The sequence below is a fragment of the Etheostoma spectabile genome, chromosome 6, assembly GCF_008692095.1.
Source record: "Etheostoma spectabile isolate EspeVRDwgs_2016 chromosome 6, UIUC_Espe_1.0, whole genome shotgun sequence".
NCBI lineage: Eukaryota > Metazoa > Chordata > Actinopteri > Perciformes > Percidae > Etheostoma > Etheostoma spectabile.
In genome coordinates, this window is record NC_045738.1 from 15,185,353 (window position 1) to 15,200,979 (window position 15,627).

General features: G+C 39.6%; 2 protein-coding genes across 7 annotated transcripts in view; one reads left to right on the forward strand and one right to left on the reverse strand.

Annotated features, from left to right (window-relative positions):
- Nucleotides 1-6,618: 6,618 nt before the first annotated feature.
- On the reverse strand, nt 6,619-12,802 carry si:dkeyp-97a10.2 (uncharacterized). Of its 5 annotated transcripts, none has more exons than XM_032517479.1 (6): nt 12,408-12,802; nt 11,896-11,958; nt 10,934-11,299; nt 9,157-9,396; nt 7,321-7,417; nt 6,619-7,013 (listed from the first exon to the last, which is right to left on the reverse strand). In XM_032517479.1, exons 2-6 carry the CDS (start codon nt 11,948-11,950, stop codon nt 6,953-6,955), a joined length of 819 nt encoding a protein of 272 aa, XP_032373370.1. In that variant the 5' UTR covers nt 11,951-11,958; nt 12,408-12,802; the 3' UTR covers nt 6,619-6,952. The 5 variants fall into 5 exon arrangements, with proteins under 5 accessions (XP_032373370.1, XP_032373371.1, XP_032373369.1 ...); XM_032517480.1 differs by having other exon boundaries at nt 11,896-11,955; nt 12,454-12,800; XM_032517478.1 differs by having other exon boundaries at nt 12,454-12,798.
- Nucleotides 12,803-14,640: 1,838 nt separating this feature from the next.
- The window catches only part of si:dkeyp-97a10.3 (uncharacterized), a 10,294-nt gene continuing 9,307 nt past the window's right edge, over nt 14,641-15,627 (forward strand). For both annotated transcript variants that reach the window (XM_032517417.1, XM_032517418.1), the window contains exons 1-2: nt 14,641-14,760; nt 14,983-15,040. In XM_032517417.1, coding sequence (XP_032373308.1) covers nt 15,001-15,040 — 40 coding nt within the window. In that variant the 5' untranslated portion in view covers nt 14,641-14,760; nt 14,983-15,000. The remainder of the gene's footprint in view (nt 14,761-14,982; nt 15,041-15,627) is intronic.

A 15,627-nucleotide genomic window follows, 5' to 3' on the forward strand; every position in this document is an offset into this window, starting at 1 on the left:
CAAAACATAGTTTGGTGTATCAAAAGTCCTGAGGATTAAGTATTACACAGTAATGTGATTAAGTGATTGAGTAATAAATATTGACCTGTAATGAAATGAAATGGTTAAGTACAAAATAATAAATAAATATTGCACAGTAATGAAATGAAGTTGTTAATTATTAAATATTGCACTGCTGTATTTGACGAATTTTTAGTGAGAAAGTGTTGGTGGAACTGAGGGGAACTGCAGCTTATTTGACCCCTTTTTGTTAATATAAAATGATTGATTAGTGCAGCTTTAACTGAATCGGAATATCGCTCTAAGGTATTAGTGATTTTATATATGAAGTGAAAGCCAGTATATATTATAGTTGGTGCTGTCTGGCTCTCACAGCCACTTTGACAACTTGTTAAAACAGTTTGTCTTGTGAAACATACAAGTCAAGCAGGAATTTATTAACCACTGTCATTGAACAATGAGGAAATAAAAATCCCAGCCAAGCCCTGCTGCTGTTTAGGGACAAGAGTTTCCATCATTTCTTAGACAGTCAGAAATGTTAATACAAAAAAAGGCTGAGATTAGTTGAATTGCTAGGATCCCTTTAAAAGTCTTTCAGTCAGTGGGGGGTACCTGCCATGTGTATTCTCCCTTGCCACATTTTGCAAAGTCAAATATTGATGCACCAGCTTTTCAGGCAGCCAACACTTTATTATAATTACCAAAGCAACCACATAAACGATTCTAATTGAAATAAATACCAACTGCAAACATATGTCAGCTCTAATTCAACTCTGAATCACCTTTTTTTTTTTGTAAATGAGTTAACAAGGCAAATGAATGTACAAGTCTGTAAGCCACTGCCTGGACCGCAAAGGTGTCTTTCATTCAGCTGATTAGATGAATGGGACAGACAGCTACATATTATTTCCATTTATTACTTTCTTTTCATTAAATGTTGTTCTTGCATTTGTTCTCTCTTTTTTTCCTTCTTCTTCTTGCTGCACCTCTGCAGGTTTTCTTGATTAGCTGACAATGAGTACCTGCATCTGAAACACCTGGACCTGGTGGCTACAAAAGGAAAGATTTAGGGAAAGGGAGGGGGAAGCTCCCTGCCCAATAGTCTGTGTGTTTCTTAGCTGTTGCAGTTTTGTCCATTTTAGCCCCCCCCTCTCCGGTCCTGAAAAATTAGGCATTGTCCACAAAATATCTGTTAGGTGGTGTTCTGTGTAAAATAAAAAAAACTGGTTTAGAACTGGTCCTGCTAAACCACAACTTGCAACGCAGCTGTGTGCTAAACTGTAGTGACGTGTACATTCACAAAAAGCAGCAACCCAGATTTCTGAGTGACAGGTTGCAGCTTCACAATCAAAACAGGATTTGGGTGTAAAATACCATGAAGAGGCTCTAAGAGGACCCAGTAGGCCTATTAAACACTGCAGCTGATGATTACACACGGAAGTCGCTTTGATATCAAGATCCATCTTACAAGAAACAAAGACCTGAGAACAATTTACAATTATTATACAACCAGATGAGTTAGTCACACAAGAGCTCACAGGCCTCATCACATCACAATACAATCACAAATATTATTTACGGTATAATATCAGCAGACTCAGATGAATGACTGTTTCTAACCTCATTTTGTTTAACAGTTCATTCTAGTAGCATTGTGCATAGTACTTGTCTCAAATTTTTGTGGGCAACTTCCAAAGCTGACCTGTGATCCGGTGCTGTTATTGCTAACTTCAAACGGAGGATAATTGAATGAATATGGGGTTTATCTGTCTGTCTGTCTGTCTGTCTGTCTGTCTGTCTGTCTGTCTTCTAAAACCCATCATTGGCCTGGATTATCAGCAACCGCCTGCAGTTTCACCTCTCCCCAGGAGTGGGAGCACTTCACCAAGAGAAAGCCTGGTCTGGTGGGGAAGGGATGAGGTGCTGTGTCCTCTGTCAGGGCACGGTTAATATGTACTATAGGATGTTAAGGGTGGGTCTGTGTTTTGGGAGGTGAAGTCACAATCAGTGCTGAATTGGAAAGGGCCCAGAAGGACAGACAGATGTTTGGACACGTAGATGGAGACTTTTGGAAAAGATTGGGCTTGATGGCCCGATTCCCAAACATCACAGGATGTTGACATCTTTATTTCAGTGCTATATCTTGTGTGTGTGACGTTTTTATTTTACCTCTAACCTCCACCATTGCCGCTGCCAGGAGGGTGGACGATAACACGGGGAAGGGGATGGGGGGGGGACAACTTGTCTCACTTACAGGCTACACACCTATCTTCTCTGCCCCATAGATGACAAATGACTTGGTAGCACAGGGAATTATACCAGATGCCAACCTGGAAAAGACACAGAGAAGTCCATCCTAGCACAGGACTTGGCATCCACTGGGCCCAGTCAGCATTGAATATTGAATTAATGATACCACAATCTTTGTGTATGTAAGCATAGTTTGTGATTCACTGTCTGAGTGAATATTTGGCTCTTTTAAAGGTTTTTGGAATGTGATGAATTAACCTGGATCTGAGAAGATTTGAGCCTAAATGAAGACCAATCATGGAATAGTTTGAGTTTATTACTAGGTTAATCCCTTTTTTGTCCGGTTCAAATTATTAATAAGTCATAGCTCTGAGAGTACAAGACTTTTAATGTTTAATGTGACATTATAAAAAAAAAGTAGAACAGATTTGTTTTAATTATTGTAATGTTTGAGCTCTGATGAGCGGATGAATGGCTGGATGGACAAAAAAAAAAAATCCATCCCCCTAACGGAAATTAAAAATGACCTACTACTCAAATCTGGCAACACTTGCAGCTGGTTAGCTTAGCTTATATTATTTTAGCACAAGACTCCAAACAGGATGAAATGGCTAGCCTGGCTCCGTCCAAAACTAACAAAATATACTTACCTACCAGCCCCTCTAAAGCTCACAAGCACAAAAAATCTTGTGTTTTTAAGCTTGTTCAAAAAAACTAAAGTGTAAAAATACCATAAAAATGTAAAGGTTGCAGTTTTACAGGGGGTTATTTGCAGAGTCAGGTTACCCGATAACCCCTGTTTCCAGCCTTTATGCTAAGCTAAGCAAACTCTCCGGTAGCTTCATATTTACTGTCATGAGAGTGGTATTGATCTTCTCATCTAACTCAGGGCAAGAAAACAAACAAGCACATTTCCCCAAATGTCAAAGTATGGTTTAAAGAGCTAAGAAGCTCAAAACCTGCTTAGATCACGAAATTACCATGGCTGGGTCACATTTTTCTCTTATCACACCAGACCACCCATTCTCCTTTTGTTAGCCCCTAACTGCTCCCATCTCTAACAACATGAATACGTATAGTTCTGTCAAGGAAATGCAGCAGTGATAAGGGTAAAATGGCTGGAATGCACAGAGAGATTGAATAATTGGGGTCCAACAGAGGGAAGACTGGCAGCTGATGTTTCTCATGGATGTGGTATGAATCAGTGCACTGGTCTTTACAGCTCCGGAGAACAATGTCTCCAACAAACAAGAAGCTGAATCTATGAATCAGCTATTGTGTGTGTGTGTGTGTGTGTGTGCGTGTGTGTGTGTGTGTGTATGTGTGTGTGTGTGTGTGCACGTGACTGAGAACAGAGATGGTGATAAGATATTATTGAGCTGTCAGGGATCAGCAGACAGTTCTTTCTATTTCATGGACTGTGTGAATTATGACAGACCATTCTAACAGTTAGTCCTTCTCAGCCATTTTCGTTTTTTTTTTCAGTCCTCAGGGTCTGGCAATGTGTAGATATAATGAATTTGATTATTTACAGATAATTTTCAAGGAGAAAGGGTGTAAAATCAAAGTACCCACTCCAGTCTCTAAATCAAGACAATTGACTATTATGACATTATTATTATTATTGTTGTTATTATTATTGTGTCCATCTCTTTCATCCTGACTAAACTGTTATATGGATTGCCTCAAATTTTTTACAAACAGTCATGGTGAAGATAGGATGAATCTTTTTAGGTTTGGCGATCCCCAGACTTTATTATCTTACCCCATCATCAGGTCAAAACCTCAGTTTGTTTGACACTGGATTGTGACAAAACACATGCAAAACTAATGACATTCCCATCAGCCTACTTGATTAGTTTTCCTTAATGTTAGCATGCTAACACACTAAGCTAACATGGTAAACAATACTTGCTAAACATCAGCATGTTAGTATTTCTGTTTTGAGCATGTTTTAGCTTCACTGTTAGGCCTACAGCGTAGCAGAGCTGCAAAACAAATCCTGCTTGATAATTTTAACCTTTTCTCTGCAGACAGCTGGTCTTGGCTTCTATACTCCAAGTGGAGTAAAATTAATTAAGCTACTTTGGGAAACTACTGACAAAACCTTTGTGAAGAACGCAGTTCAATTGTAGACATTTCTGTCATTTTTCTCAATAAATTCTATGAAACCCAAAAAAATAAACAGCCTTTAGATACTTTCTACACTATTTGTTGCAGTCAGCCCCATTTGTTCTTTCTGAAAACAAAAAATCTTAAAAAAGGGTCATGAAGGGCACCTGGGTGCAGGGGTTCAGCCCTCAACGTGGTGGCTGCGGGTTTGGTTCCGACCTGCGGCCCTATGCTGCGTGTCATTCTCCCTCCATCTACCCATCTATCCATCTACCCATCTACAAATCTTAAAAAAACAAAAAAACAATGGGTAATGAATACATAATTAACCCTGGTTGTTAGCGATTTTCAGCCACAGATTTGGTGCTCTATGACAGCAGAGTGGTAGATAATGGACTGACTCCAAATGAACTGCAACATGTGACCCAGTGTAATTTTGTGACTCAGTGATGTGTTTTTAGTAGTTTTAGGACAATGGAACAATAGAGCTTTTGTACGTCCAGCTCGGGCCAGCTTTAGTGGAAGCTCAGCGGCTTGCAGGTTCAGCTCTGCATGATGGATGTGCCTCTCCTGCACCTCCATCTCCTCTGTAGTCTGATGGGAGGCATGTTAACGCAAGGGGGCACAGGGTAGACTAACAATACAATGGAAGCAGTGCTAATGGGCTTGCAACGGGGGATCTTGGCAAAAATCTAGTTGAGGCATGTTCTGCTCTTCTTTTACGCTTAAACTGTCACAAGTACTCTTTAGAGGGATATTCTGCACACTTTGTTTAATAAATCATGTATTGCCCACATTTGCGACTTTACAGACTCACATGAAACTAACATTTCTTTCAAATATAGGTTCATTTAGAAGGTGCATATAAACTCAAACTGTCTGTCTTCAGGAGTGCGTGATCTGTATTCCACCCTATCACTCTACAGTTTTCATTTCATTTCCATAATATTTCATCATTGTCTTTTTCACCTTGGGATATAGCTCCAGAGATTTTTAAGCTGTAGCTACTATTCTTGTATCAGTTTTAAGGTCTGGCAACATTGAAGACTTCTGTACTTTTGTACTTTTTGCAGATATACATATTTGAAATTACCGTCATAGTAGGCAGAAACGATCTTTGGTTCAGGCTCTCAGAGGCACACCTAAACTTTCATGGCAGATGTTCAATTGCTTTTTCCTCCTACACCCGATATAACTTGTCCTGCATTTCACCTCTGGTCCCGTTTCCTCCATGTGTCCAATGTAGATCCACACAGCGCACCCATAACACGTAACATAAGGTTAGAGAGTTCATTTTTAATGTAATGGGATGAGTGTACTGTGAAAGTTACCACTGCCAGTGTAAATGATTATGTATTCAGAGTGTTATCTTTCACACACAACCTGCCGTTTCTGGATAAACACCAAGAACACTTTAACAAAAAATGAACAGGGATCCTAGGAGACACAGTAAATCACTGAAGTTGCATCCACACTGGGAACATGTTAAACCGAAACCAGAACAAATCAAGATGCATTTTAGGACTAAATAGGCAGCAACTGATCAATGTAAAGGATTTTACATTGATTTCTATTACATGCACACCCAACAAAAGTATCATTATAGTGCTGGAAAGAAAATGACCCAAACACCAAGAAATGTTCTCCAATAAATAAAAAAATTTCAGTTCTATATTTCCATTCTTGCAGGTGTTTTGTATACTTTGATGTGCCTTTTTTGTCTATTACTGAGTGATACATAGTTGGTTATATTCACTGGCATCCCAAGAGATGGAAAACAAATACAGACTCTGTTTTTAATCTTTACTCTTGTGTGCTTGTGTATGTTTACGAGATGAATTACTGTGTTCTACTTTCTACATTTTAGGACTGTTTGGGGACTTGATGTCTTTCACCCCTGATACTTTGCTTCTTCCTGGCATGAGGGATAATGTGACTAATTTGCCAGTTCCATTTGCCTTGTTACTGTACTAAATTCCTTTTTACAATATGCTCTATTGCTTGCTTATATCTTGTTCCAATTTTTAATTCCTATCATTAAATTTGTTGTCCAATACTGTTTTCACAGTTTCATAAGCCAGTGCTTGTCTTTAACCTTTTTTGAAAGATTGTTTCATGGATAAACTAATAAATAATAAACTAATCCAACATCTACTGTAATAGTAGATGAGAAAAGGATAACTTCATCCTAACCTCATGAAAAAGTTAAACCCTGTCAAAAGAATTTTCAAACCAAAATATCTGCTCTCAGTGTTGTCACATTCTTTGAAGGGATTTTATTGCGAAGGTTACATTTGACGGTACATTTCAATGCAATGCACAGCTGATACAAGACAATTACTTTATTAAATACACAGTGGCAGGTGCAGCCCTGCAGAAGGCAGTGTAAAGACATTGCTGGTACTTCAAGCTGAATGTCCATTTTTAGATATTTTTCATTTGCCAGCAAGCAGTTCACTCGGCACATTGTTCCAATGCAGTGTAAGGTCATACTGCTCACAGGACAGGAAGTTCCAGCCTCACAAGTCCAGTCAATTCCCTGTTCTCCTCTCTGAGTAACAGAAGTGTATCTTGGCCTATTTTTTTCCGTTTAGATGGTGTCATCCAAATGTTCGTGCAGCCTCTTTCCTCTGTTACTATATCTGTGTCGCCTGAAAAGAAATAAAGGGTCCAATTTATATCAAACAGCAGTGACAAACTGGACACTGGCTCAAGAGAACAGGACAATGGTTTTGTCAGAAGACAGCCTGGACTGTCATGCCTCATGTGTGTCCATTAGGATGCGATTGCTAACTGTGCAACATTTTTTATGTTTTCATCTTGTACCCTTCATTTTTCTTTGCCCTTTACAACAGTTCCTACTAGTGTCTCATTTTCCTATCAGTGTATGGCTTTATTATCTCAGCCTGAAATTTGATTTGTGTATGTGGCCGCTAGTGTCTGTGTGCATCACTGTACCTCCACAGCAGGTATGCCAGCATTCCTCCAAACAGCAGCAGGAGGAGGGAACACACTACAGCCGCTGTTGTCCCTCTGCCCTCGGTCTCACAAGGTGCTGTCAGCCAGGACAAAAAAGACACCAGATAAGGGGGAGGGGGCAACATCATCTGACACGGCTCCCCACAAAGGTCCCTTGTAACAAGTCTGTACTGTCCCGACACTGACTGGAACAGCAACAGCTAACGGGAGGAATCCTATCCTGTCTTTGGATCATCACGCCTCTTGGCAGATACGAAGAATTGCATTTGTCTCGCCTGTTTAGCAACAGTGGTAGCAGCAGTAGTGACGGTTGTGATTTATTGATTACACTGTGGAAAATCCTTTATCACTGAAACACCACCGGTAATACAATACACACGAACAAAGTGCAATCAGGACACGGCTCAAGATAGACACAAGGCATGGTACAAAGAAGTCTGATTTGTGAATATCCATCCACAACACAGTGAGCTGAAGTTAAATAGGCACAGCTGCCTACTTATCCAATCAACTAGCTTAGACTAATAAGCATTGACGAATTCTATGGTGAGATAAGTATTTAGTAGGGGTGTTGAAAATGAATCATTGCATCAATGCGTCGCGATGCAGACCTAGATGATTCTGCATGGATTCAGTGACAGACCGTTATTGATTATTGCCTGAAGATGTTACTTTTTGATTTTAAAAAGGGGAGTTCATATACATCTGACTGCTTGAACTTGTCAATCAAAATCATGTTTAGCAATATACTGAGGAGGTGACGCATCGGGATGCATCGGGATATTGAATTGATTTGAATCATTAACAGGATGATCGTAATCCAACTGAATCGTGAGGCCAGGGAAGATTCCAACCCCTAGTATTCAGGTATTTTTTAATGTAAGTAAAAGTAGTAATACAGCAGTGTGAAAAACTTTAAAAGTCAAAGTCTTGCATTCAAATATTTAAAGTTTAGTAAAAATACAGAAGTATTATCAGTAAAATTTAAATATTTTTACATAAGTAGTAATTAGGCATCATTGGAGAACATCCCATTAGGGTTAGATTGTTATATTTATTATATTACTGCAGGGCCTTATTACTGGTATATTAAGGTGTATGCACTATTTTTCATTTTGTAACTGGGGCAAAATGTAGTAAATTCTCCAACTTCACATACAGCTAGTTAGTTTAATCCATGACAATATGTGATTTGCATCTATTTTATAAGCTGTCACGTTATTGTAGTAGAGCAACAATCTTGATTTTATTCTGGGAATTAGTGGAGTCAGTGTAGCATAAAAAAGAAATACTCAAGTAAAGTAACTACTTCACAATTGCATTTGGGAGCGTTTTCAAAAACCTGTACGCAACATTGAGTTATTATCACATTTAAAAAGTTGATATGGCAAACTGTGTCCTATTTACACATCCAGCAGACATGGAGCGACATTATCATTCTCCACTAACTCCTGAGGGAAATATCTTTCTCTTCAGCTGCTAAACACATCGCTATGTTCACCAGCAAGCTGCTGCCTTTGTGGGTCTGTCATATGGTGTTTGACAGGTTGTGTACAGAACAAATCAGTAATGTTGTGGGCTGTAAAACGAAAACAAGGAGCTGAAATATGCTTCGTAGAGCTGAGAAAAAGCCCTTTCCTATTATATTTATTATTTGTTTTCATTGTCAATAATTGCTAATAAAAATATTGATTACTGCAGCTTTAAGTAAGGTGAATAAATCAACTTTGCTATTACAAACTGTACTCTAGCTGTGCATTTCTAAGAATGGTTTCTTATAGAAGAACAGAGAAACGATATGTTGTCAACTGGTACCTGCAGTGTAGGTGGCCGAACTGTGACCCAGCTTGTTGCTGACCATGCAGGTGAAGTGGCCACAGATAGGAGTCTTGGTCACAAACAATGTCGTTCCGTCTTTGGAGACTCTTCCCACAGTGTCCGTGATGGCGACTCTCTCATGGAGCCAGTTGAAGTGGGGGTCTGTCCCCCAGGCCTCGCCACAAATCAGCGAGGAGTGGGACACGTTGATGCTGACTGAAACGTGGTGCACTGCCTCTGCAGAGACAGATGAGAGAAGGAGTGGATAAGGATGAAAAGAGGGGACAAGGATGGAGGTAAAAACTCCGTGGGCATCCCTCTGTTAAGTAATAAGAATAATGGCACATGGCTGTCCAAGGACTTCCAAGACAAAGAATCATGAGAGACATTTAATGCAGTCAGGAGAAACTGGCTCAGTTTCAGAGACAATAATGAGACTGGAGAGTCAGGCGTAATGTCGGAGTGTGGAATGATGGAAAGCCCTGAAAGCTGAGAGAGCAGATGTAGACAAGAGTGGAGCTGATGAATTGATACCGTTAGCAGACACATAAGAGTAAAAGCATAGAAGCTTTGACAGAAAACTATAAAGCTGAGACAAGACCGGAATAATCTAGAAGCACAGAAACAAAAGGAAGGCCCAGCAAGCAAAGCCCACGGGCAAATTTAATTTCAAGTGTTTCATGATTAAATGAGCCATCCACAATCAGAAAGAAACAATGCCTGCTGGTGTGGAATTAAAACACATTCATTAAAACGTAGGTAATTGTTGGCATAAACACTATCACTCATACCCAGAGGTTTTTTTTAAGACCACATGTCTACATGAACTACCTCTGTAAGCTTTTCAAAACTTTTAACCTTTTTCTTGCCTATTGAGGGAACAATAACCTATAAATAGGACTGTAATTAAAGATTATTTTCATTATTCATTCCTCTTTCTGCTTATTTTTTGCAATTAAGCAATTGTTCAGTCTAAAAAGTATCAGAAAATAAGGACAAAGGCCGATCCAATTTGTCTGCAAAACGGTCAAAAAAGACAAAGGAATTCAACAGGGAATGTTGTTTCCAGTGTTGTTCCCTTGATATTCAACTTTTCAACCAACATAGATAAAGAATGCTTAAGAATTATCTATTAATAAAGATGATATAATATGATTGAAAACTACTAAGTGGACCTTGAGGTGAAATGGTTTCATCAACAAACTTAAAAAAAAACGTGCAGAAGGTTTTACTGGAAACTTCAAATGTTGATCAGTTTCAATTGATGAAGAGTAGTCCTGCTCAGCGCTGTCTTTGCTATCTGTTTTTCGAAGGGCACCTAAGCCGTAGCCCAGGATGATTGTGACTGGTTTAAAGAAATGCAAACAAGCCAGATCTGGCAATGTGCGACTACTTGAAGAGCAACATCACATTCCATTTTAGCCTGGATGTGCCCCTTCCACAATGCCTCCCAATTCAGGGGCGTGTTATACAGTATATATCACAGATTGGTTACGGATTTCTTCTAGACAGAATTGTTGGGGAAAAAAACACTCCTGTTCTTCCATTACAGAATGGGACATGCTTCCGTTGATAGCGTAATAAAGTGACTCAATGCATTAATTAAAAGAAATATCAAGGTACTCTTTAAAACCATTAATGGATTAATAAAAGTGTTGATTAGTTTTTGGTCAATTGTCTTATCAGCAAATCGGCCGATTGTTTCAGCAATATCTATAACATGACCTTAATACTTCACAATGAATTCCCTCACATGCTGCGTATCATACTGTACCATATGTCCTGACGATGCATTGTGCCGTGGTCTTGGCACCTTTGTGATCCGTCACAGTCACAGTGTACACGGCGCCGCCCACGTCGCTGTATCCATTAATCTGAAGTGTTGTCTCCTGTTGCTCCACGTTCACATGAACATTTGGCCTCATACCAGCACACTTGAGGCTTCTGCCAGGGCACATGGCCAGTGTCACTCTCTCGTGGGAGATTCCAGTTTCGGGCTCCCACTCCCAGGTTACCGAAGAGACCTCTTCCAGTGGTCCCTGCTCGATCCGAGCTTTCAGAACCAGACTGGAGTCTGGCATCACATGCACAGGCTCCGGATTGAGGATGTGCACTGACATACACTGGAGCCCACATGGCACTGAGGAAAGAGATCAGACCATTTGTTACTGCTGTTAAATGGTGCTCACATGCCTCCATACAGTTTGTATTGCTATTCAGATCACACCAGTATGATCCACAGTGTTTCATGTTCATCAGTTTTGACCTTTAGGCTTTTGGAGAATTTGTATTGTTTGGGCAGAAAGGTAAGCTAATAAAACAAACAATGGCATGACACTTCATCCCCGTCCTCAGCAAGTACATGAATATGTATGGCTGCTTTCTTTCAGACAATGTCAAGTGATTTATTTATAGCGTATGACAGCCATGCGTAATGTGATATTCACCAAACCACATCAATATCTTGAAATCTGTGTCAAAACAGCAGTGGACCTGGCACGCCTCTGTGCATTCACCACATGGAGTATTAATCACACGTCTTAACTTGATAGACAAAGGATGAAGGAGATGTAAATAATGCAAGTGTGGTATTCATGAAAAAGGCAGATTACAAGAGTTATTTTGCATTTGTGTCAGTATGCAATGCCGAAGGTATTCAGTTTTTCTTCCTCTAGTTTGAAACAGGTTTTTAAACAGAAATCAGTAGGATGGTGAAGTTACAACAAAAAGCCTTACTCAAGTGGAGAAGCAGCAGGGCAACTTTCCAGCTCAGGAAATACTGTAGATCCATAACACCTACTGATACAGACAGAGAACACAGAGAGAGGAATTTGTCCATGACCTCAGCAACGGTCCGCCATTTCCTCTGCACTTGTGCAGCAGGGGTGCCGCTACAGCAAGAATAACAACACCACCACCAGAGAAAATTTGAAATTAAAATGAGAGCAAAAAACAATTAAAGCAGCATGTCCCTCTATTAGAAACATGTATTCCAAATGTTAAGGGTATTCTTTCTTCCTTAATTTATTTGTGAAATATCCAAAGAACAACAGTATTGGCATTGCAGACTCCAATAAAAGCACAACTTGGAACTAAATAGGGACGGGTCTACTGCCAAAACTAAATTGAATCCCCTCAAGCACAACTGCTACAATAAAACACACAGAGAGGAAGCAGTGATAGCCGTGCAGGAACACAACCCAACCGGCATGCATTAAGTATAACCTGGAATTCCCTTTTCTATTTACCTTGAAGTCATTCACATCAAAAGGCCACAGAGTGGGATTCACCTACCTCTCAAAAATTAAGACAAACAACGCAGTCGAGCCAGAGCTCCTCCACTTCCCTTTCTCAGAGGTTAAGGTACAGCAGTTCAATGGGCAGGTAGACTTATGGCCCAAAACAAAAGAATATCTTCAAAGCAGCTGCCATTGAATTGTGAGCAATAATCTATTTAGTGATGCCAGTTCCTAGATCTAGAGCTGTTGCTGCAAAACATCAAACGAGTAAAGCTAACTGTTTCAGGACTTTCTTCCCCTTTCTGCTCTGCTTGTTCTCTGCCTGTCAGGTCCAGTTAGTGAGTCACGTAGGCAGTTTCCTCCCCGCCCAGACTCACTCACTTCCTATACAGTAAAGTTAACTTTCCATTGTAAAACCAACAACCTGCTCCGCCTCCGCCTTCTCTGACCTGTGTCCACACACATGCTTCCACAACAATACGTGTTTCAATTTGGATTTTCACACCACTGTTGTTGCACTGTTTGTAAACAGAGATAAAATGCAGTGGTATTCATTTGAAAGGAAGCTAGTGACAATGTTGAAACTCATTATAAAATGGGCTTTGTACTGCAGGCTTCTTATCCAGCACGCACGCTATTTGCCCTGCAGACATAATACATTTCCCTGGCTTTGGAATGTAAAACAAAGTTAATACATGAATTACTCTATTCTTATTACTTTTTCAACAATTGTCTCTGGCAGGCAACTGATAAACACCTTTAAACACGTAAAGGGAAAATGCCAATGATTTTAACTTTGTTCCACTGGGAATATTGGGTGTCAGTGAAATTGGAGAAAAAGACATGAAATACAAAGTCTGCTTCATAGACAATAGGGAGTCACATTAAAGTTCAAATCTTGGCCTTTCTAACAAAAAGGGTTTGAATCTCAGCTGGTTGTAAGCTTTTCTCAGAAAAGAATCCTCTGGCCGAACAAGATCCTGTAATAAGGTTGAAAGCTCCAGAAGAGCCGCTAAATAGACTTTGAGATGAGATTGTTTTGTCAGCTACACTCCTCTTTTACCCTACTAGAGCAGTGAAACATAATGACATCACTTATTCAGGGGTTAGCTCAGCAGTTTCTCACTTCATGAAACGCATCCTGGGGCACAGATGTAACGAGTGATTTAAAACTGATTATAAATCCATTTGTATTTGCAGAGGGTTTATGAATAATCATGGGAATCACAGCTGTGGCTCCCACTGAGTTCTTTGACTGCAAAGGAGTGTGGTTAGCTGGAATTAACCAGTGGGTGGCACTAATACACCAGCTGAAAATATCAATACTTTGCTTCCACTTTAGCCTCTTCTTCTTGAGCGTGCTTCTGTTTCCATTTGCACAACAAATGTGTGGTTTTGCCTTAAATTAATCCATGGCATTGCACATGTGAGTCAATTAAGAAAACAAGTGTAATGATTTAATTAACCACTTCATTAGATACTAACACTGTAACCAGAGCAAATGAAAATGACATTCAATTATTACAAGTCTAAAGGAAAATTACCATGGTGAGTAAAATGATATTCTCTGAAAAGTGATCTGGTCTGTGCATACCTGCTATCAGTGTGACATTGTGTCACATCCATTTGAATTTCATTAATATTTCAAATTTAAATCCACCACATTTATAGTTTCTGAAGCTCTGTGTAGTATGAGCAGCATAAAGATATCTTATGCTTTTGTTTATAGCATTTGCTCCTTGATACTTACTGTGGTGTTATCATTGTGTAGGTGCAGTATTGGAAAGAATCAAGACACATTTATTAATACTGTACTCAAGTACTGTACTCAAATGAGGTACTTAATTATGTTGTAATTTACTTTACAGATTTTATTGCAGACATGACGCTGTATTGATAAAAATGCACCAACACTATATAAAATGAAGTTAATTTGTTAACTTAGGTTCGGGAGCAGAGCCACGCCTAAACCACTCAAGTAACCAACCTATACACAGTATACCGATTGCTTAAATACCAGTTTAATCTTTGTTTTGTAAAGTTCATTGGATGTTTTTCTTTATGTTAAATTGAAACGTCTGAAAAGTTACTAGTAAATACAGCTCTAAAATAGATATAGTGGCATAAAAGGTGCAACACTTTCCTCTGAAATGTACCTCAAAATTGTACTGAGAGCTGCAGGCTATTTCAGCACTTTCCAGCAGTGCAGAGCTATCGCAGGCTGCGGGCTCTTTAAGACAACAGGTGCGTCTTTGACAGGTAACAGTGGAGAAACCGGAAGTAGCCTCATTTGTTGGCGAGCACAAACCGACACGGATCTTTTTTTTCAGCATAAACATGAAAGCAGAGAGAAAATACTTTGGTAAGTTTCATACAGTTTATTACTCTTATCACTGCTCAGGAGAGAATGTTAGGCTATATGTTTGTTTTTGTCAGGAAGGCTATAATCTGATTAGAATAGCATATGTTATAGCACAGTAATAATGTGTCCAGCCTTTATCGGAGAAATTTGGTTTATAATAAAACTGTTTTAAATCCTCATAAAAAACTAGTTTGTATATTAAACAGCTCCATCTTTCTGCAGAGCGTCCTGACTGAAGACATGAGACAACCGTTGCTCCTTCTCAGTCTGTCGCTGGCAGGTAAAACAGCGCACTCACAGTTTCTTCTTCTCCTGCTCCGACAGTGACGTTCCAGGGGTTTACGCCTCTAAAGAAGAGTATCGGTTGTCTTGTGATGTGGGGCAAAGAACAGGCGAGGGAGGGGCAGATGTGGTATTCTAAACACGTGTTAAAAACAATTACATTTCAAGCAGAAAGCTCGCCTTAAACCGCTCTTAAACCTGCGCGGCTGCATTCCCGTCTGTGCACTGACTACTGAGCCGTGATGCCTTCACGGGCTCCTCCCAGGCCAGTAGAACTGATCTGTTTTGGTAATTTTGAATTACTAGGAGGTCATTGTTTCTTGAGGCCTGTTTGTTTGCCATTTGGTAATTTGTCAATAGGGATGGTCCGTACTGCAGTTTTTGAATAAAGTTATGATGAGGTTGTTGCTCATGCATGAACAAAAGGCCAACTGCCAATACCGATACTTGGCCATTGTTTATGAAAATATGTAGGCCTTATTATTATTTTTCAGTCCTAGCTGGCCTGCTTTTAATTACAGGGCATGCACAACCACCTTGTTACAACATAATGAATATATATAATAATTATATATATATATATAT